Consider the following 23765-nt stretch of genomic DNA (forward strand, 5'->3'; position numbering starts at 1 on the left):
AGTCAATTTTCGAATTTTCGTGTCACAACGTTTTAACTCATCATTTACATTTATAATATTTAATTATGAATAACTTTAATTCCGAAATTAATAAATAAAAGTAATTATTAAATAAATAATTAATACATATCTCAAAATGTCATATTTTTCATAAATATGACTTAGTAATGATGTTGACTTTTTGTCAAATAATTTAATTAGGACTTTTATGTCATATGATTTACCAAAGCATTTTTATTAGGTGACAAAAAATGGCTTTCATAGGTAGCCTACGATAGGACACGAGATTTTGTATTATGATTTGCTTTTGGTTTTATTACATTGTTGACAAGGTAGCCAAGGCAACACTTCAACCATGAAGAGGTACGTCCTGCCACATGCAGTGTGTGTGTGGACTTTTTGCGTTGTGCGAGACTGTGCTGACCTGAACGCATCAGTATGCCTATACTCAAAATTCCTATCAAACATTATTTAGGAATAGTTTCTCAGTCTCAACAAAAGGATTTCAAAAAACGTTACAGAAAAAGGGCCGAAGAAAATGATACTGCAAGAACCTCCAGTGTCAGAAGGTAACGTTATCTAAACAAATTAAGTTAATCGCAAATGATTTATTGTTTTGCTGCAGTGCTGACGCCAAAATTAACTATTATTATTATTAAACGGACATTGACTATGGCATTTTCCTATTATAGAAACCCCTTTGAAACAACAGAAGGCTTCGTTGAAAAATACAATCAGGCACAAGGCTCCAAGGAGCAGGAAAAATATGAAAATCTCGCAGATGTGTTTCTTATTCGATGCAAGGTATAACACTTTTCTTTATTGTTCGCCCGGTTTAAATGCCTTAATTTGGTCTAAATCAATTCAAAGCATAAACTGCTTAGACTAGTCTCAAAAGTAAGTCAGTTACATAAAAAGGTAGATCGGTCTAATATGAATATAAAAAAAAGAAGACTGATTCACCTCTTGACCAATTGCTAGTGCTTAAGAGACTAAGAGAGAGTCTAAGGCCCTGTCCCAAATGGCACACTCCGGACTTGTGGACTTCCTCAGAGTCCACACTTTGGTGACGTCATGTAGTGCAGACCTAAAGGGCCCTTGGCGCGAGTCCACGAGGGCGCATTGAGAGGTATTTTTGGGACAGACTCGATCGTCACGCCGGAAATAGGAAGACGGTCCGGTTGTTGTTTAAATATTATATTTCTACATTTATATATGACTCAGTAAAGCCCTGCCATTCGGTTCTATTTATTTAATGAATCATAATGCGATCGTAGCCTATTATTCAGCAAGCTATTTATGTTTATAAAATATAAATATATATTTATATTTATGTTTGAGATATCAACCACTGGTTGATGACCATAATGTTTGTATAAACTGTAGGTAATAACTGGTAAAATGTACACATAGGTCATAAAAACCATAATGATATTTACACTTAAATATTTTTTTCTCATCCATGTTAACGTGAGCGAAAGCTCCTCCCATTCGTTGTCTGATTGGCCTTTCGCAAATTCGCAAGGATTCCTGGGTAGTTAAAGTGCGTGAAGCCTGCATCTATGCGGGCTTCGCGGAAGACCGCTTCAAGGGTACAAAGGGGGCGCTGCTGAGCACACTTCAGAGCGTTAAAGTGATGAATGGGACGGCCTACGGACTCGTAGACTCCGCGAGCACGCGCAATTTAAGTCCACGAGACCGAAAGTCCACATGAAGTGCGCCATTTGGGACAGGGCCTGAGTTTGTGCAACTGGCCACAGAAGCCTCGAAAAGGGCGCATGAGTTGTAATGAAATTGGAGCATTACTCTCTCCATCCACAAGGTGGAGACAAACCTCTATTGATGAAAACACTCGACTTTTTGTCCTCAGCGTCGTGCTGGATTCATATCTGTTGGTGAAGGCAAACATGTTGATCTCCCCGGGGCCTGGACACAGCTTCTTCTGCTGAGCTTGTGCAATGGACAAGTTAGAAATGGTGTGTCAATGCTTGCAACGACGAACAGTTTCTTTGTTTGTTTGTTTTTTGTTTTTGTTTCGACGAGTTTTTTTGTAAAATCATGTTACAATGTTATAGAATTCAGAGAACCATCTCTTGACTCCAGTAGGCCTACTCAGAGTGATATAGTATTAGATGTTAATGCTACTTGACACCTTGACAAATTACACTTTTAGAGGCAGGGTAGGCGATTTGTTTCAGAAATGTTTTTGTTATGCTGGTTGAAAGTCTCTTCACATCCTGATAACTATCACCAAGTTAAGTCTTAATTTATTTATATGTATATATATTGTGTGTGGAAGGTGCAGGACCATAAAAAGTTCGGTCCAATGCATTGATACGGTGTCCTACCTGCCTGTCAACATAATATGCAATTCCATACCTTCACGCATCCTGTTTGCGCAGACATCACAGCGCGCTTTTTCCTATTGCAGAGTTAGACAGACACCAGTCACCGAGCACCACAACCAAAACAGCAGCCGCCTTTTACAGTTCCTCCTGAACCAAAACAACTGAGCAGGGCTGCCAACTCTCACGCATTGAGCGTGAGACTCACGCAATTGGCCCTTTTCACACGCTCTCACTCCACACATCCATTTTCTCAAGCAGAAAAAAATCGCGAAGCAAAGAGGACACTGACAACGACACAACAGAGCAGGTTACTTTGATATAAAATAAATGATCAGCTCTCAGATTCTGTAAATTTTATTACGCAATTTAAACAATAAATACCGTTTTGGCGCTTGTAAATGTGACGTGACAGATCTCTGTAGCGCCTCAGTTCAAGCGGCACATGATCCGATCAACTAAACTCTTCTCGGCTCTGCTCTTCTTTACTATTAGTAAATAAACCCAAACTTACCGAAACGTATAGCCTATGCCTCGGATCAATCAGTATTTTTTTCAATCGCGGTAAGAAGTCAATAAAACATGTAGGCTAGAACAATGTCACAGTTACATTTACATCAGGAAAGCAATTTAATGACCATTTATAGGCTGGACAAATTAGCTATAGAGTTTTGTTAAATATGTCCACTATATTAGGCTACATATTATATTTTTACTTATATCATTAAAATATTATAAAGTTGTTATTATAATAAAGAACGCATTATATTTCATATATAAGTTGTTATTTTTAACCTTTAATAAAAATAGCCTAGGGCTCTCTATGTTTACAGCATTAGTGATTTATTTTTTAATATGTATATCTACTGTAACTAATAATTATCAAAATGAATCGATATTGAATCAAGATGTCAAGCAATAATAAATACAGTAACCTGCCAGTAATTGTAACCATGCAGCTAAACATTGTAAAATGTTGTCAGTAAACTTTGGCAAAACATTTGGTAACTTATTTTTGTTATCACAACTTATTGTGATGCAAGGGTGTGTGTTTTTTTCACTAACCCCAATATTTAATTTTTTTTCAGATTCACTGGATGTCCTGGTCGTGTCATTGGACCATGCACCCATCCATGCAGATCAGATCCCTGTGCTGTTCCACCTGGCAGAGTCAATCCAGTATTTCCTGAGCTCTGACACAACTCTCTCGGACCCTCCAAGTTCGTATAAGACGAAGATGCTGCAGGTTTATGCTACACAATATAAATTTCACTAAACATGGGTCCTTTATTATAGTAGTTAGTTATCCATATATAAGTCTTTATTTTATATGTCTCTTTTTATATAGAGTTCTGCTGACAGTTTTTTTTTTTTTTACAGCTTGGTTATTTGGTCTCTCTGAGGCTGTTCATCTTTCAACTGACTGGTAATTTAAATCGACATCAGCTAAGCAGCATCTATCTTCACAGCTTAAAAGGTTTGAGATTGTCTCAACTTAATCATTATTGCAAAACAATACAATGTTTAAATGACATATTTTTGAGGGTTGTGACAAAACTGCAAATTTAAAGTTAATGTACCAAGGAATTATTTTAGATTGTTCTGGTAAAAATGTTCAAATAAATGTTAAGTTTAATGTAGAAGTTACCCATACAAACACACCCCTCCCTTCATTGCTCCAGCCCCAAAATGCACAAACACGCAATGCAAGAGATGATGCCTCTTGATCATAGCTGAAGCAAATCAAAATGATGCTTCGCAAAAAAATAAAGCGAAGATGACGAACAAACGGCAAGGAAGCACAAAAATCGCCAGCTCCACACAAACAATAACACTCAAGCAGTAACAACGCAACCTTGGCATCCGTTTTCAGGGTCCGCTTTAGGACGCTCCAGCGCTGGAAAGCTTTTCTAATATTAACGCCATCTCCTTTTCTACAGTCTTTCTTCAAATCTCCCTCTTGCTCACTCTCTCTCCTCCCTCATCATGAGTGTAAACGCCCCCTACAGCTGATTGGCTACAGGTGTGTTGTGGTGCTCAGTCTGATCCACTTTCAACAGCATTTCTCAGAAATCGCTTAACATCCTTTAACGTAACATAGTATTATATAATATGTATACTATGGAAGCCCATTTCCGCAACATAAGGGGAAAATCATGCTTTGGTAAATCATAATAATGACATACAAGTTAAAATGAGATACTAAGACATTATGAGATAAAACATTTTAATAAAAACTCAAATTTATGACATAAGTCAGTCAGAAATTGACAAAAATTATGAAATTATGAGATAAAAAGTTTTAAAATATATAAGAAAAAAATCATCACTTTTTATCTCCTAATTCATACTTAGTATGTCATAGTTTTGACTATGCCATAATTATGATTTAACAATGCATTCTTTTATTTTTTAGGTGGCAGAAATGGGCTTCCATTATGTTGTATATGATATATTTATATTTTATTAAAATGATGGGTAACATTTTAGTTTACGATCCAGTTCTCACTATATTAACTAGTTGCTTATTAGCATGCATCTTACTAGTATATTAGCTGTTTATTAGTACTTATAAACTACAAATGAATGCCTTATTCTGCATGACCGTATTCTACATCCCTTAATCCCACTCAATACCTAAACTTAACTACCTTACTAACTATTAATAAACTGTAATTAGGAATTTTTTTAGGCAAAAGACAGTTAATAGTAAGTCAATATTGAGAGCTGGATCCTAAACTAAAGTGTTACAAAGTGAGGAAGACATGTGATTCCAAAGTTTAAATGTTGCTAATGGCTGGTGAAATTGTAGGACATGTTTTGTCCAATGTCGCAAGAATCAGTGGAATGCATATAAAGTTTGCAGCTGTCTTTATCTGTTGACAGGGCTGTTGAAGTGTGAAACACGCTACCAAGAGTTCCCGAACATGTTATTTTCTGTTCACTTCATGATGCGCGTCGGGGAGGTTCTGTGTGGTCTCAAACTTACCGAGGACACTTCAGTGCAGGTTTGAAGGCTATCATTTATATCATAAAAAGAGTGCTGACCTGAACGATTCACTGTATTGAAAACTCAATTTGATTGACAGGTCTCTGTGGAAGCACAGGAGCATGGTGTTAACCAGGTCCTAAGGCAGTGCCTTTTCAGCTATCACTGTGTGCAAAACAATGGCACTCGGCTCTCTCAAGTGATCGAACAGCTTATGTTGCTGAGAGATAAACTTCAACAAGACAACTGGTGCGTGAAGTGTGTTTGTGAGATACTTTCCACAGGTTTTTATGGGATATAAGCAGCTTATAGGTGGAACTGTAGGTTAAAATCCCTGAGTAACATCAGTCTTTTTTTACCTCCACTGTTCTCAGGGTCGACTGTGGGTTAGGACTGATGATTCTGGGAGAGGCTGCCAAATCTAGCATGCCGTGCCTTCAGACCCTTATGAGCCTTCACATGGTCCAAACTCAAGAAAGCACTCAGGTGCTTAAGAAAGTACTTAAGGACATAAAGGAATGGTTAAAAAAAGTGATAATCAGAGAGTAATATGGGTTTAGAACATCAAGATGGTGGGTCACTGACAAAGAGTATCCAAGAAAGATATATATATATATATATATATATATATATATATATATATATATATATCGGCTGTTTCTATTGGGTGCTATAGGCATTTAAATCTCGGCAGTTTCACAACCACAAGCTGACGACATTTTAATTTGCATTTGGATTTGCATTTTAATGTATTTTTGAATTAATTATTAGATTGCACTAAAAAATCGGCATCATTGATGCTGGTGACAAATAAGATAACTGACAGAATTTGGACAGGACAGAAATGTTCTTTTTTGTGTGTGAGATATTCCTTTAAATAAAACTTTGTCGTGCTCAAAAAGGTTCTGAATAAATCTCTAATCATTTGATTGATTAATTAATACTCATTTTTTGAAAAGTATTTTGCTTGTATTTTGTTTATGCAGGAAATGGCATCACAGAAAGCATCCTGGCCATGGCAGTTGGAGCACATGTACTGCACCATTTTGATTGACATTTGCCTGAACAGCTACTGTGCTGAAATGAAGAAAACAGCCCTCATTGGGCAGTCAAACTTTTCTCCGTGCAGATGTTCTGGAGGACTTTTAACTTTGCTAAAACAATGTAAGTTCTTTAGACAGAAATGTGCATAAAGGCTGTGTCCGAAAATTTTTAAATGCTGCCCTTGGAAGATGCATTCCCAGGGTGGAAGGCATCAAGGCACATCTGAATCTAATGTTAGCTTCACTTCCTGCCTCCTTCACCTGGTGGTTGGTGGTCAGTTTGTGTGTAAATGTATATTTTTGACCAACGTTTTCCACTTTTTATGTAATTTCTAGCGAAAAAATGACTATTGGTGTAATTAAATATTTGCTTAGTTATAACCAAAGCTCTCTCTATTTTGTTTACTAAATCGCAGTTCATTAAACTGTTAAGCCTCAAGCTGTTTGAAATTATTTTCTTGAGGTACCTTCATGCGTAAACGCTGCAAAGTCATTGGCTGATAAAGCAGCGAGGCAACAAGTCAGCTGCCTAAGCTTTCGGACACAGCCAATGTACTATGCACGAGACTAGAATCATACTCAAAATTATAGTTAGTACTAGTGGGCAATTACATAATAAAAGTCTATGGGATAAAGTTTATATACAGTGGCTTCCAAAAAGTATTGTCACATAAAATTGTGTTTCTTTATTACATCTCTAAAGTAAGTTAGTTGTTATAATAATTATAGTCATAATTATTATTATGACTTCATACATCCACTAAAAGTATTTGAAACAACAACAAAAGAACGCCTATTCAAATACTTTTTGGGGCTACTAATGATAATGTATTTTGTAAAGACAAGTAAAGCAGATATCTGTGTCTGTAGCGCATGAAGACAAATGGAGGCTGCGGTACAGTGTGGTTCAGGGTTTGGCACAGATCAGCCGGAGGATCACGCTTTCAGAGAGTCTGAGGAACATTGCCTGGATAACACTTCAGAAACACCTGAACCAGGAAACAGACCCACGCATAATCAATGCTGTGAGGATCATTGAGGTACTCCAGCTTCCTGCTGCTACAAAGTAATATACATACAATATTAACACACTACTCACAACTGAAGAAAAAAACAATTGCCCTTAAACTGGCCTGTCAATTACTCTTATTAACACTTATGTCTTCCTCTCTTTACTCTTATGTCTTTTCACTAGGATTTTCTTGTTTAGAATATTTCCCTCTGCTTAAGAGGGATTTATGTTTCTGAATTCAGCTAACATTAGTTACGGGCAGAGTTGGGAGTGATGCATTAAAAGTAACGTGAGTTACGTAATCAGATTACTTTTTCCAAGTAAATAGTAAAGTATTGCATTACTTTTAAATTTACTTGAGTTACTTTTCAAATAATAATTTATTGACTGACACCTCTCCTGTCCCCATCTTGAGAGAATTCGGTAGTAAAGGTGCAGAGGTGTTATGTGCGCTGCAATGATTAAATGTGTTAAAAATGACAAAAGTATACTTAATGTATTTAATCTCACTTTATTAACCAATATCTTTGATGCTTGCTGTACCCTTAAGTACCAGCAGATGGCAACCTCGTCCCTCACTGTTTCCATACTCTTTTATTACCGGACTTCATTTCTTAGTACCCTCTGCCCAGTACTAGTTAACCTCTTTCAGCTGTGTCTTGTTTTCTAGTTTATTACCCTGTCTATTTAAATGCCTTTTGCCCTGCATTCATTATGAAGTCTTGTTTGTTTTGGTTTGCATTCGCTGTCAGCATTTCGAGCAGGTCCTATGTTCCTTATGTTTATCTCTGCTTGAGTTTTGGATTCCTCGTTCCTGTTAGCCCTCCATGAATTGTATGTGTTTGGACTGATTACATGTGCTTGACCCTCTGTCTGGTATGGACTATGACTTACATTTGTCATTAAACTGCATTTGGATTCTCTCTCGGAATGCTGATACCACCACCACCAAATCATAACAGCTGCTAACTCTTGATGAACAAATTCAACCATACCAAAAGCTTAAATTACTTTAGATAAACATCACATTTGTTTAATTTTTGTTTTGAAATAAACTTTCTTCTTTCTTTTCCTGCGTCCTATTCTTCAGTAATCCAGAATGGCAGCACAGCTGAAAGGTTTGAGAGCTGCACCCTCTACTGTAAAGGCATGCATTTGCATTTCCTTCAGCCTGAGGCTGTTACAGGTTGTGTTGCTACACACATGAAGATGAAGGAATAAGGCAGTCTTCAATAAATCCACATAAAGAGAGTAGCATATCACACATCCAAACATAGACCAGACCCAACAACAATGACCAGAAAGAAACAAGGGAACTTAAATACACAGGCAAACATGGATAATTAAATCACACACAACATACCTGAACTGAATCACGAACCAAATGAGTGAACATGACAACAAACTAGACTGGGAGAAACGGTGCAAAATTAACAAAGTCCAAACTGAGTGAAACCGTGAGATTACGCCCCCTCCCAGACAGGTGGGACCTCGCGCCAGCAGATGAATGGAGAAGACTCAGGTGGAGGACTAGAGTCTGGGAGAGGAATTGAACGTAAAGTCCAGGGTGGTGTGCAGGTGATGTGATCCAGGAAATGGCCTTGAACAGGGACATGCAGGTGATGACCCAGGCCACAACCAGAACTGTGATCCATGGTAGGGGTGCTGGAGGGAGGAGCCATGGAGGTAGGCATCCAGACAGCTGCATGGGGATGACTGGAGGCAACGCAGAGTAGGAGGTGGAGCCCACCGTGCAACCGAAGAGCCGCTGTAGCGTAGAGACACCCAAGACCTTGGCGGACGCAACGGAGCCGCAACAACGATCACCCGACTTGGAAACGGGTTTGGAGGGCAGAGGTGAAGCCAGAGGGAGGGAAGGGGCGGAGCCAGAGGGAGGGCAGGGGCGGAGCCGTAGGGGTGGAGCCGGAGAGCAGCGGACAGCCTGCTGGTTCTGAGGCCGAAGGCGGAGCGACGGATTCCCCACAACCAGGAAAAGGTGGCTCACAGCAGGCACAAGGTATGGCCACACCACTGAGAGGAGGCTGGGGTGGTACTGAGGGGCTGATGGGAGACAGTGATGACTGGGTGGCTGAGACCTGGAGAGGAGATTGACAAGAAGCACAGGGGTTGACAATACATATTAAGGTCAAGGTTGTAGTTTAGAGAGTAGGTGAGAGATGGAGGTTATGTGGGGCCAGTGGGACTAATGATGAAGGTTAAAATTTGGGCGGGATTAAAAGAGGCAGGGGATCCAACTCTCCAAAAACAAAACAGGAGTCTATTAAAGCCAGAAACTCTCACTCTCAGTGGCTGGAGTGTGGTCAGGGCTCACTTCCATACCCTCGTACTCCAAGAGGGACCCACAACGATGGATGGGCCAGCCAGCTCTTACACCTCAGACTTGGCTAGCTCAGGCTTCGAGGTGATGTCCTGCTCGATCGCTCCACTTGGCACAGGCTCAAACATCATGGTGGAGGCGGGCTTTTGGTCTGTGGTGGACTTGTACTGACGCTTCTCGCAGCGGGATGGCCTCTGGCTGGGTACTGAGTTGGGAGTGGGACTGGAGTCATAGTCCTCGGTTCCGACGGTGAGCGAAGATTCACAAGATACCAGCACCCACTCCTCATAAGCAGCAAAGCTCCCTCGAGTACCTTTCCTGGACAACTGTGCTTTCATGGCGATGTTCAGGCTGAGGTACAGTAACGAGCATAGACAGTCACCTAGTTAAGGTGTCTAGTAAGATTGAGAAATTCCTCCATATGTTTCTCGAGGGAGGGTTCTCCCTGTTCAAGGCATATTAACCGGTATGAGGGAGAGTCCATGGTGAAAAAAAAAACACGTAACGGAAAAACGAGATGTATCTTGTCATGTTAATCACTTCTGGGTCGGGTCTTCTGTCACGGATTGTGTTGCAAGAACGCAAGAACACATGAACACTTAATAAGGCAGTTTTTAATAAATCCACAGGCAAATCCATATAAAGAGAGTAGTGTATCACACATCCAAACATAGACGAGACACAACAACAATGAACAGAAACAAGAAAATTTAGATACACAGGCAAACAAGTATAATTAATCACACACACCTGAACGGAATGATGAATCAAATGGGTGACCATGACAACAATCTTGGCAGGGAGAAACAGTTCAAAAGAAAAAAAAGTCCAAACTGAGTAAAACTGTTACAAAGGTTGTAGTCATTTCTCTTTTGGTATGAAAGGGCCTTTACATTTTGCCAAAAATAGAAGAGAATAGATTTGTTTTTAAAAATGTTGGGCAAATGTTGGACATAATCTCTAGTTACTAGTTAGAGATGTGTCTTTGATCTCGATTAAAACTGGGAGATTGTGTCTGTCTGAGCACCAAGATTATCAGGAAGGCTATTCCAGAGTTTAGGAGCCAAATGCGAAAGCTTTCTCCCTCCTTTAGTGGAGTTAGATATCCTAGGTACTGCCCGAAGCCCAGAGTTTTGTGACCTTAAAGAGCGTGATGTTATAGGGCTATAGAAGATCTGTTAAACACACAGGAGCTAAACCGTTTAGGTTGCAAGAGTTTAGAGTTGCAACTATAGCAGCTGAGAAGGCCATTCTTTGTGTTCTTTTTGAAGAATTTTCGGAGCCTGAAGAAATTGGTATAAATACGTGTTTAATACTGCAAAATATGCTCAATGTTATAGTCACTGCCCTTGCCGTCCAGAATAAAAGAGAACATCCCAGTCGAGTGAAGGGATTTGTGGAAACTATGGTTCTTAATTATTGTGATCCAACATTTGCCTTGATTTCAGGATGAAAAGACAAACATTTCAGGTGACGGATAATCCACCTCTTACCTCAGAGACTATTTTTAGAGTATTAGGCTTATCATTATTGCTGATCACTGTTGATATGCCAAATTTGTACTACCGGTATATAACTCTTATGACAAACATGTCTTCGAATATCTTAAATTTTTGCGTATTCCGAGCTGCAGTGCAGCGGACACATTTGTAAACAACTTTACTTGGACCCATTGTGCGAGCGGTCTCTTTAATACCGCATGGTTTATATACATGTTGCTGCTGATTGGGCTGACATTTTTGACACACCCACCAAAAAAGAGAAAACGTATCTCAAACCCCGTTGCACACCGTTTCCAGGAAACATGTCATTCAACCCAGAAACCGTAGCAAAACGTTGCGCACCGGTTTGAGCTTGAACGTGCCCCTGCTCAGAGATCCACTTGTTGACGATCACACGTTGACATGATTGGTTACAAGGTACTTTGTGATGTCAATACTCAGCAATGGTGTTGACTTATGAATTTCTACATAGTTTGTCTTAAAGCATAGTAAAAACACCACATAGACATATAAACAACATAAAAAACTTGATTTTCACCACAGGGGGACTTTAATAAGAGTAGGGGTAGGTGATATGGAAAAAAATATCATATGATTTTATCATGATTCTTTTTCATGTTGATTTTTAAAGGGTTAGTTCACCCAAAAAATTAAATTATGTCAGTAATTACTCACCCTCATGTTATTCCAAGACTTTCGTTCATCTTCGGAACACAAATTAAGATATTTTTGATGAAATCTGAGAGCTGGCTCACTCCTTCATAAGCTTCTAGGCAATTTCATTCTGGCGGTCCAGAAAAGTTAGTAAAGACATTGTTAAAAAGTGACTACAGTGGCTCAACCTTAAGGTTATCAAGCAACGAGAATACTTTTTGTGTGCAAAAAAATAATAATAATAACGACTTTATTCAACTATTCATTTTCTTCTGTGTGGGCCTCTGAGTGAGTTCACGTAGTGTAACAACGCAGCTATTTGTAAAGAATTTAGTAAAGTAAAAAAATGTAAAGTGCAATGTGATTCAGAACCTCAACTCAACCAAAGGGGCAAAAATATTTCTGAATTCTGACTCTTGTAAACTTAGGAGCTTTAGAACAAACCTTTCCCATTCTTACAACGTACTGTATATCTCCTTTTAAGAATGTAAAGTAGACCAATCAAAATCACACATTTTTAGAGAGGAAAACCAGTTGATTGACTTTATCTGGCTTGAGAGTTGCCTTTGGCATATGACGATATTGCCACCAGTGATGAAGGCTTTTTCTGAGGGAGCACTTGTTGCTGGAATACACAAGTACTTTCTAGCAAGTTGGCTAACTCTTGGGAAGTTTGCCTAATGGACTTTCCACCATTCCAAGGGATTCAACTCACTTTCTGCATTCGGTGTGGACAAGTTTCCTCCAATTCCCCTTCTATTGCCTCTTTCACAGATAAGGAAGCTGATCTTGCAGCTGCAGATGCACTTACAGCAGCTGAGGTTTTCAAAAAGCTGGCAAGTGATTTCTTTGCTTGGGTGGTGTTTGTTCTGCATCAGGGCTCTGTGATGTTGTGGCAGATGTAGGCTGCTGAACCGACGCTGCTGGATACTGTATGGTCTGCAAAGACTCCAGCTCAGATATAGTTCTGGCTTGTATTCCCTCTATCTTGTCGCTGTCAATGTACTGGGTTTTGAACCTGGGATTAACAAGCGAAGCCATATCCAGTAGGTCATCAGTGGTGGGATCCTGATATTTGTCAGTGAGGTAATTGAGAATGCTTGTCTTCATTGTTTTTGTTAGTTCAGTGTCATCATAATTCAGGCTCAAGATGTTGACTTTCAACAGGTAAAGCACTCGTTTTACATAGGACTCACTCACATAGTCCTCAGCAGAGAGTGCATCAGTAAAGTCTCTCAGTGGACTTTTCACAGACTCCATCACGTCAATGTCTTGCCATGATGGGACCAAATGTCTCGTCTTCCGGTCTGCCTTCAGGACCTGTGAAATGGCCTTTTCCTGGTCAAGCACTATCTCGATCATGTTGAGTCTGGAACCCTATCATGTTGGGGACTCGTTGATGAGTTTCTGTTGAGGTAGTTTCAGCAAAGTTTGAGCATTATTTAAGTCCCTCTTTTTCCTTCCAACTGAAAGAGAATGTACTGACGACTTTCTTGCAGATATATGTTATGCGTTCAACACGAGGGTCTTTGGCACTTTTTTCTAAAATGAAAAATGTATTAATTCGATTTAATTACATTTTAATCCACAAATGTTTTTATTTTCCAATTGTAATATTTTATTGAAACCAAACTGATTGTGCTACAATACCATTTTTTTCATATACAAAATATTTAAATATAATCATGCAAATTATATTGTAAACTAATCTCATAATTTTACTCTGTTCGGTCTATTGTTCAGTCCTAATGTAATTAGTAAATATTTAGTATCACAAACAAACTCCTAAGTGCCAGTGACAATATTTTATTTTTAGTTTCACTCACCTATAGCTGAAGTCTGTGCCCAAAGCACTGCAGACGTGTCCAACTGTTGAGCTCCAAGGCACCATGTTAGCCCAACTGTCAGTAGTCATGCAGGTCATGTTCGCTTCTTTCAGTCCCCAACATTCAAGCGCTTCCCTAAGGCCTTGTGCTATGAGCTCTCCCGTGTGGTCTGGTGGGAAGCATGTTGTTTCTAGACACGCACTGCACAACTTTCAGTCATCAATAATATGGTTCTGAAGTGCGGCTAGACCATAAATCAGCTGGTGTAGCTAAAAAAGTAACATTTTGAATTTTGTGTTCCATCTTGCTGCGGCATTCGCAATACAGCCGTGGAATGGCTGAGGGGGGACATATTTGTGGCTGGGTATCTCCTAAGGCAGATCTACGACTTTGAGCAGTCTATTGAAGCCCTCATTTTCCACAGTTCAGTTCAGTATCCTTGGCCAGGTGACATGTCACTGCATCAGGTACATCTTTCCAATACTTAATTGTCCTGTCATACGGAGTTCCCTTCTCAAATCCCTCCTTCGTTAGAGTTGTTTGATTAAGTCTTGTAGCCACTGTCTGCTGCGTGGTTGTACCTGATGCACTCACGCTGGGTCCCCTCACAATCTGAGTGTCAGCATATTCTTTAGGTTGTTTTCTTTTGTGGTTGCCATCCGACATGCCTATCTTATCATTGCAACATTTACAAATAACTGTTGTTTGCGCCGTGTCTGTTATGGAAAAACCAAACCATTTCCATATTACAGATGTTGAATTTTTTTTAGGGACCAACTCCTCCGTGTTTTCATCCATCGCCACTGTGTTTCTAAATCTCACAAGCAATGTATATGATCCTGTTAATGTTGTGACGCAGGTGAAAGCCATAGAACTGCAACTGATAGAATGTAAACTAGCACGATACAACGATATTTCCGAAATAGTGAATCGTGGAGAAAATCATTCACGATTAAATATCGTCATATCACACACCCCTATTTAAGATGATTTCATATTTAATTCATATTCATAATGATTTTGGTTGATTGGTTATTCCTTTTTAGATAAGATTTCCGGTGTAAAAGTCCCACTCCAACACCACCTGGCTTTTGATGTATGTGACAAAAGGAGAAAGAAAGTAGAAGAAATGTAAAAAGAAAAGAGGTTTTGGGTGGTACTTTTTGGTCACTGAGACCTAGTAAAAAAGTTACCCTCCAAGCTCCAGCCCGCATTGAGTCCGACTGGAGTGTTGACGCCCTTCAAGCTTCAGTCCATACTGAGTTCGACAGGAGTGTAAATGCCCTCCAAGCTCCAGTCCACACTGAGTCTGGCTGGAGTGTTGACGAAATCCAAGCTCCAGTCTGTAATGAGTCCGACTGGTGTGTTGACGCCATCCAAGCTCCATTCCTCACTGAGTCCGACTGAAGTGTTGATGCCCTCCAAGCTCCAGTCCGCACTCTCTATGACTGGAGTGTAGATGCGATCCAAGCTCCAGCCTGCAATGTGTCCGACTGGAGTGTCAACGCCCTAAAACCTCCAGCCCACAATGTATGCGGCTGGAAAGTGGACGTCCTCCAAGCTCCAGCCCGCTATGTGTTCGACTGGAGTGCAGACGCCTTCCAAGCTCCAGCTTTTTTTTTTTTTTTTTTTTTTTTGAGTGCCATGGAGGCAGAATCAAGGAGAAGTTAGCCCGGGTTGTCATGTGGCAAGTGACACAAGCCGCTTACATGATCTGCCAACAAGGAGTGCTCCACCGAGACATCAAAAAGGAAAACCTTTTAATCAACAAGAACACCTTAGAAGTCAAACTGATTTACTTTGGCTGCGGCAGCCTCCTTCAAAGCTTAACCTATACTACATGGGTATATATTGAAGCCATAGAATAGGAGTCACTCAAATAGCACCTAATGATTTCATTTCTAGCATGCTAATAAACACCAAGACAAAATGCTGTGGTAATGCAATGCCCATAATACAAAATCTCTTTCTTACAGGCACACGGCTGTACTGCCCATCCGAATTTATATCAAATGGCCAGTACCACGGGGAGCCAGCAACAGAATATTCATTGCGGGTGCTCTTTTTCTCGTTAGTATGCGGAAAATTTACAGACTTCCACAACCTGAATTTGATCAATCTGAACCTTTTCCATAGCTGGCTTGTCACAAGGTGAGATCTTTATTACAACAAAGAAGGCCAATTCTAATTCTAAATCATACAAGAGAGAATTAGTTAATAAAACATGGCAAGGTAGATAATGCAGGATTTTTTCACATTCCTAACCTCCAGTCGTGTCTTACAGTTTAGAAAAGAGAAGGTATGAAGGTAATAACGTCTCTCCTATCTTTCAGCACAGAGTGCTGCCAATTGATCTGCTCTTGCCTGCAGTGTGAACCAACACAGTGACTCGATTTGGGCAAGATTATTTTCCATGAATGGTTTAAGGTACTGAACTACAAATATTTTAAAGATATATTACCCAGCAAAAATTTTTTTTTTAATTATTTTTATTTATTTTATTGTATGTCTTCTGAGGACACCTTATGAAATGGGAGGAAGTTGTTTTTCAAAATATGACTAAATAATAAACCTGATTTTTGCTTTTGTTTCAGGTCACAGATGTTAGGAATATTGGAAAATAGTTGCCATGCTCTCTGTCAGAGCCAGCCTTGTTCTTGTCATGAATCCAGCCAAAATCAGAGCCAAAATTGGCTGGGTCAGGTTTACGAGAGAAGACTAACAGCTCCATGTCTCAGTCCATCCGTGCAAACTCAAAAACAACAATGCCCTTATTTTGTGCATACATGTTTTTACACTGTTCTTTTATTTTACTACTTATTTATATACGCATGTATGTGTGTAAAAATAATAAATAAAACACAAAAAATAATGGTTCTGGTTTATTTAATATTGCTTTATGCAGTAACACTAAAAAGTAGCCCTTTAATGTAATTTATTTTAAACAAAACCTCATTGAGAGATTTTTTTGACAAAATAGTCTTATTGATTTGTCCTGTTGTTACAACAACACTAGCTTTTTTTATTAATGGTTACATTTATTGTTCTTAATCTAAATGATGCATGTAGAGGTTTTTATTTTTTTAAACAAAATGCACAGATCTTTTTTTTTTCTATCTCGATACAACTGAGTGTGCATACATGAATGACCCGCCAATACAGACCAGGCTATGCGTTAGCACCATGGACGACATCTTGTGGGGTGGGGCATAAGCACTGAATGTTTTTTGTTTGCAATTAAAGTCGCAATTAAATCAAAATGGACAATGCAAGGTTAATTATAAATGATTTATCCATGCACATCATAAATTCATGTGTCAAACTTTAATCAAAACAACTTCCCCTCCCTCTCTGGTGTGAGGTCATAAAGCTCTGTCTGACCTGTTTAAGCTCTGCTGCTTTAATTGTTTTTCTATGTAAGTATGCGCTAGCTAGACAGACGTCTGACCATTGTGCCACGTCTTGTGCTCGAGACCCTTCTTGTCCATTCTCCAGCATCACGGATCTGCAGTTACTATGTGTAGGCTACTATAGTAACTGCAGTACTGCAGTAAGAGTTTTTAAGAGCAAAAACATGTTCTCTGTGATCATCCCCTTACGCCTGTCAACTCAGAAGTAAAAAAAAGAAAAAGGACAGATAGTGATTTTAGTGTGAAGTGAGCACATTTGTGTATTTACCGGAAAAGTCAATCTGTTAATTTTACAGTAATTTACCGGTTTAATTTGTGAAAGGGTGTAATTGTGTAAACATGTCTTTTACCTTGTTTTCCCCTTTTCCTTGATTCCCCATGTTCCTGTTTTATGGTCTTTTAGTTTGTTTAACCTTGTTTTCCCATTTCCTTTATTCCCCATGTTCCCACTCTTCATTTGTTTCCTTAGCAACCCATTGTGTTTACCTGTGTCTCGTTTAGCTCCATCGCTTGGTCTGTGTATTTAAACCCTCATTTCAGTTCAGTTCTTTGTCTGCTGTTTTCAATGTAAAGATTGGTTTGTGTTAGTTCTGTGTAGTGTTGCTGTGCCTTCTTATGCCAGAGTGTTTTGTTTTGCTTATTTAGTTTAGTAAAGACTGCTGCTAAAGGATTTTCTATTTGCTTCATTGTGGAACCAACCCGTGACAGAACAACTGACCTTAAAGGTGAACTATGCCGGCTTAACCGAACAGCTTCAGAGTCATTAGGAATGGTTATATACATTTTTCTGGTTGAATAATGGTCATTTCGCACCCCCCTATCGCATGTGAGCAGAAAAAACAAATTGCAACTTTGAGCCAGCGGGCCGCCGGACGCGGCGTCAGGAAGTATCGCGTGATATTATCAGGTCTCGCAATGTAAAGAATTGCTTTACGGCAAAAAGAAATCTGCTAAAATTCTATCATTATTGCGCTGTTCGAACCCGAATGAAGAAGACGTTTTAAAGAATGTCCCGTCTGCTGTGATGTCGTTGATCGACTAGCCTCTGGTATCTGAGAGTCGACAACAAGTTTTTCGACAGTGTTGTCAAATATCTATTTCGAAGCTATAGGGGGAGCTCTATAGAGAAACCTGCGAGCAAAACGAGAATACAGGGAAGAAATTCCTGAAACTGCATAGCCCTGCTTTAATAATCTGGATCTCGCAGCAGCCCACATTTGCCCTGAGTACTAGCTACTAAACCTTTGCCAGAATAGTTACCCCCTGGAGAGGTGTATGGAGGATTTTTTTGTACTTTCGGGAGGTACTGGATGACTATTTGTATGTGTTCCTCTTGCCAGGAAGGGACAGCATGATGTTAGCTCAGTACATCAGCTATGTTTTCTGTCTGGATGGTTCTGATTTTATTGTGGAGGAGCTGTATGAGGACCACGCCAGAGATGTTCCAGTCCTCCCCAGGCCAGCACCCAGAGCCCATTCAACCTCTTGCCATGCCCGCATCGGACCATCATCCAGAGCCCACCGCAGTCTCAGAAAATGAGCCCCCCTCAAAGCTAGAGTCAGAGCAACTGCCAGGAGCCAATTTCGTCCTGGAGCCGGACTAGGTGCGTGAGCTGGCACCAAGGTCTGTCACTGAAGTATATTATCAGAGTTCAAGGATATGGATTGGAGCCCTGTCTACACTGCTGTCGCTGTGGTACGTTCACGAAACTCGGTCCCCAATGTATACATAATTTATGTTCTGGATGATGTCATGTTTCAAGGTCTCCAGTCTCAGCTGGTCCCGTCCAGTCTTTCTCCTTCATCGCCAGCTCCAAGTCTCCTTCACCGCAGATGGTCCTGCCCAACCTTCCTCTTACTTCTTCTCTGCCAAAGCCATGCAGTTCCTCGGCCCTGCATTCACTGGCTCCCTTCAGCCCCTCGGCTTCTCCTTAATGGTTCCCCCCAAGCTGCTTGGATCCACCTTGGGCTTCCCAGTCATCATCTCCGCCTTGGTCTGTGGATCCCTCAGCTCCACTTCAGGCTTACGAGCCCAAGACTCTACCTCAGCCCTCCGACCCATCGGCTCCACCTTGGCTCCACACCCTCTTGGCTCCACCATGGTCTGTCGTTCCTCATGCTCTGTACCTCATCCCTCTGGCTTCACCTTGGTCAATCTTTGCTCTGGCTCCGCTTCTGGAACCCCAGCTTCGCCTTGACCCTGCACCCCTCTGCACCCTGCACCCCTCTGGCTCCGCTGGGCTCCTTCCCTCTGGTTCCACCTTGATTGTTAGATTGTTTTGGCTTTACTGCAGCTCTAGAATAAAGTTATTGTGCAGCTAAAGTTAGTTTTGATTGATTCACTTCCGTCACAACGATCATTAGTTATTAACTTAGAGGCCGCTAACACGACACCGTTCTAACAGAAAACCCTTAATGCGATCCGGCCGCTCATTTGCACAAAACGCAAACCATGAAATACTAGGTACAAGCCTTGGAAAATTTTATAATACAGAATTTTTTATTGCTTCCACGTAGCCACGTGAACCGGAATTATCCCGACAACGTTTTATCTGTACAGAGGTAAAGGGGAGGGAAGGAGGCCTTCACAGGGGAGAGACTAGTTGACACTTCAGGACTGCGTTGTCGCCGTGTCCAATTGTGTTAATCTGCATCTAGTTTAGTGTCATTGTTTGATCTGTGTATTTAAAACCTTTATTCAGTTCAGTTCTTTGTCTGGTGTCTTCAACAAGGTTGTTTTTTGTTACTGCTGTCTAGTTATTCTGTGCCTTCTTATTCCAGAGTATTTTGTTCAATTAGTTTAGTAAAAACTGCAGCAAAATGATTTTCTATTCACCTCAATGTGGAACCAACTTGTGAAACTAGGGTCTTTATCATTTTTGTTTTGATTAATTTAATGCATCCTTGCTGAATTAAAGTATTAATTTCTTTCCAAAACAAAAAAATAAACCACTTACTGACCCCAAACATTTAAACAGTAGTGCATACTATATACACTGTAACAATTTTAAAAGTAGTATGTTATCCTGGCGTAAACTAAAAGCAAGATTTTTTTTGTCCCACCCCAACTTTGTTTTAGTAGGAAATGCATCAGTACAGGAAAGTTGTCAAGCCATTTCATGAGGTCTTTACAGTGCTATCTACAAACAAATGAAAGAAAGCAGGTGTTTTGTGTTCAATTTCACTCTAATCCAGCTGAATAATGCATGAAGCTATTTTGTACATTCAGTCCACATTTTAAAGTCATATTGTGCCCAACATGAGATGACATTATAATAGAGAGAACATGAGATGACATTATAATAGAGAGTTCATGAGACACCAGAAAGCTAAGTAAATCTGAATATAAACAAAATGCTAAAGCACATTGTTGGCTTTATACATTCATCTGGTGCGATACTACATTAAACTCTGACACAATGTAATCAGACGAGTCAAGAAGAGAATCTTAATTCAAGCCTCTACATGATCAACAGAACCTGCAGTTTCTCCCTGTTATTATCTCCTTTACAGGGTGATAAAAGGCTTCTGGAGAACCACAGAGAGAGGGTGAGAAGTTCACACACAGTTTATGCGTGTGTATGTGCACAGAGCGAGTGGATCACTAGGCGGCTGGCACACACTCTTTCCAAGATCTGGCCTCCAGTTCAGCTCGCTACTCATTCTGCAAACCACCGACACAGAATGAAAACCACCAAACCCAGGAAAGAGGCAGTTTCCACTGCCAGGACTGGAGAAGGATGCCCTGAACAACCTCAGATTATTACTAAAGACGCTCCAAAGACACCAAGGTTATTGGCTTCTCTTCTTAAAATTGCAGCTGGTACACCAACATAAAAGTACTGTTTTTTTTTATGGCACCAAGGTAATATTACAAGGTAATGTTCTTGGACACATACCATGGTTTATCAGTTTTTGGGGTACAATTTAGCTGTAACTATTGTGGTTAGACTATATATTGACAGATATATTACTTATTACTTATAACATATTTCTAAAAAAATATATACATTACTGGTCAAAGTTTGGGGTCAGAAAGGTGTTGTTGTTAGACAATAGCCTACTTTTATTCAGCAAATATGCTTTAAACTGAGCAAAAGTGACAAAAGGCAATGTTACATAAGGCCTTGGGTAATGATGCTGAATATTCAGACTTGTCTGAAATCATGTTAGTTCTGTTCAAGTCATCTTGTATAGATCGTATTCACGAGTTGAACGCCACCACAATGGGCCCTATCTTGCACCCAGCGCAATTAACTTTGTACACCGACGCATGTATCATTCCTATTTTGCACCCGCGCACAGCGGACTTTTCCCTCCACAGACGCACGTCGGTAAATTAGGGAATGAACTTGCGCTCGCGGGGGCGGTTCAGCTCAAAGAGGTTTTCATTTTTGCAAATCATACATTATTACAAGGAAAAATATTAACACACGAGGGAGGTTGTGTCCGTGAAGATGTGAAAAAGATCTATCTAGATTAAAAAAAAAAAAAAAAAACTAGATTAGGCTACACATTTACCCAAATTATACGCCTGTTTAACCGTAGCTGATTTGAGTGAGTTTCTCCCATCATCCACAGTGTCACTTCTCTGTGTTTTACGGCCCTGAGTCTGACGAGAACATCGGTCTCCTCGGCTGTGAACCGCTCCTGGCGCGCGCTGGCAAATCCGCCGTTATAATAGCAATCCGCCATGGAACAAGCGCGCCTGCTCTTAAAGGGAATGTGAGAGGACGCTCTGATTGGTTTATTTCACGTTACGCCCAAACCACACCTATGAATAATGAAGCTACTTCAGACCAACCCCTTTTAGATTTGCGTCGGGCGCAAGAGTCGTTTATCCGCCAGGAAAATAGCAACAGCGCCGGGATCCGCCCACAAAGTTACTTGCGCTTTGCGCTTTGACACTTGCGTTTCAGATCGTTAAAATAGGGCCCAATGTCGTAAATACCAGTGGAAAGCTCGGGATTTTCTCTAAGAAATTGGGAAAATGGGAAAATTCCCATTTTGCTCCAATTTTAAAAAAATATTTTAATACAAATAACACAATTAATAGTGTTATAAATATAAAATGTAGAAAATTGTAAACATTTTGGTAGATTTGCAATGCGAATAACCATGGAAATGTGTCATTACAGTCTGTAAATATCTCTTAACAACACAAGAATGCAATCACTACCCCTAAGACTAGTGTAGTTTCTGGTAAGAATCTATTCTATATTAACAATGCATTAAATCACATTACACATTAATAAACAACAATAAATAAATAAAATAAAAACAAATTAAGTGATAACTCGCATGCATCTGCTCTGTTAATGAAGCCATGTCTTAAGTCAAGTGATTGTCTTCTTCTTCTTTGTTTTTAACGGTGGTTGACAACCAGCTTTTGGGTCGTGCCTTTGCCGCTCTTGATTGACAATCACAGGCGTCCAATCACAAGTGACTTCCGGGAAAAGGGATGTAACCAATGACATTTGAGGTTATTAAAACAGTAAGCCCCGCCCCTCGACTGCCAAAAATAAAAGTGTTCGAGCGAGCAAAATCAGCAGGCGAGAGCAGATCGAGCGCGAGAGCGTGGGGAATGATCATGCGCGCGCGCGATTGCTTGTATTGCGTGCAGAGGAGATGTCTGCGCGCGCACGAGGGCTTGAATTGCGTGCAGAGGAGATGTCTACGCGCGCGCAGGGCTTGAATGAGCTCGCGAGTTACCGTTTCCTCGCGTGTAGATATGTTATTCGCTCGCGAAAGTCATTTACCGCCTGCGCCAGCATCAGCTGTGCGCTCGTTTATTATTGTCATTGATTTGCCGCCATAGACTTGAACGCACCATTGCCATCACAGGAAAAAAATCATTTTAAAATAGAAAAGATATCTTTTGAATTGTAATGATTTCTATCAAATTAATTCACCCTTGGTGAGCATAAGAGACTTGAGAGAAAAATGTAACATTTTGCAGACTCTAAACTTTGATCTCATTTGCTTTCGTTAAATTGCATTATGTATCATCATACCAGCCACTCCACTCTCAATACTGTATAATATTATTACATTGGCCATTGATAAACTCGTATGACCATTTAATGTGTATGACCATACAATGCTTAATTTCATCTCTTTCATTTCAAACATGTGCCAAATTTGATCAGACAGGGCAAACATGGACCTTCTCATCTGGACCTGAGAACCAGGACTGATATTGATCTGATTAAAGTTGTGGAAGATCAAGTGAGTATTGCATTCCCTTTGATTCAGCGAGTAATCCATCAGCCAGTCAAAACGCTAAGCTTTCCTAACCAAGTTTAGATTGGTATTTAGATAACAAGAGGCACAATAGTGGTTTGTTAATGGGACCCAAGGAGCTTTAAACTGGAGAAAGAGTCTAAGAAATATGTGCAGAGAATGTCTAATAATCTATTCTAACACTTTCCAAAACTTTTAGTGGCAAAAGGAATTGAAAAAAATGATGGAAAGAGAGGAAGAAATTGAAAAGACAGTGCTGGAAAAAAGAAAGCAAGAGGACGAGGAGACGATCATGAGGAAACGCATGGAAAAGGTCAAAAAGAACACAAAACCTTACGAGTTACCATGAACCAATATATGATTTTACCTTTAAGTCTATAAATCACTGAGAAATAGTGGCGAA

General features: G+C 40.0%; 1 protein-coding gene and 1 long non-coding RNA gene across 3 annotated transcripts; both read left to right on the plus strand.

Moving 5' to 3' along the window:
• Positions 1-315: 315 nt before the first annotated feature.
• Positions 316-23716, plus strand: tmem232 (transmembrane protein 232). 2 transcript variants are annotated; one of them, XM_079608035.1, is made up of 13 exons: positions 316-569; positions 693-804; positions 1871-1976; positions 3434-3591; positions 3726-3822; positions 5232-5353; positions 5435-5583; positions 5709-5820; positions 6321-6498; positions 7248-7417; positions 20633-20910; positions 23269-23347; positions 23562-23716. In XM_079608035.1, the coding sequence occupies exons 1-13, from the start codon at positions 439-441 to the stop codon at positions 23709-23711; spliced, it is 1842 nt and encodes a 613-aa protein (XP_079464161.1). In that variant the 5' UTR covers positions 316-438; the 3' UTR covers positions 23712-23716. The 2 variants fall into 2 exon arrangements, with proteins under 2 accessions (XP_079464161.1, XP_079464162.1); XM_079608036.1 differs by having other exon boundaries at positions 20711-20910.
• Positions 9385-16552, plus strand: LOC306995975. The gene is made up of 3 exons (XR_013796960.1): positions 9385-9406; positions 15686-16136; positions 16304-16552. It is a non-coding gene; the product is annotated as an uncharacterized lncRNA (long non-coding RNA).
• Positions 23717-23765: the final 49 nt, after the last annotated feature.

This window comes from Phoxinus phoxinus (assembly GCF_949152265.1).
Source record: "Phoxinus phoxinus genome assembly, chromosome: 3".
NCBI classification, from domain to species: Eukaryota; Metazoa; Chordata; class Actinopteri; order Cypriniformes; family Leuciscidae; genus Phoxinus; species Phoxinus phoxinus.

Coding starts and splice junctions, on each gene's coding strand:
- tmem232 (XM_079608035.1), top strand. CDS start 439: ATGCCTATACTCAAAATTCCTATCAAACATTATTTAGGAATAGTTTCT. Junction 5,584..5,708: donor AAACTTCAACAAGACAACTG/GTGCGTGAAGTG, acceptor CACTGTTCTCAG/GGTCGACTGTGGGTTAGGAC. Junction 7,418..20,632: donor ATGCTGTGAGGATCATTGAG/GTACTCCAGCTT, acceptor TCTCCTTTACAG/GGTGATAAAAGGCTTCTGGA.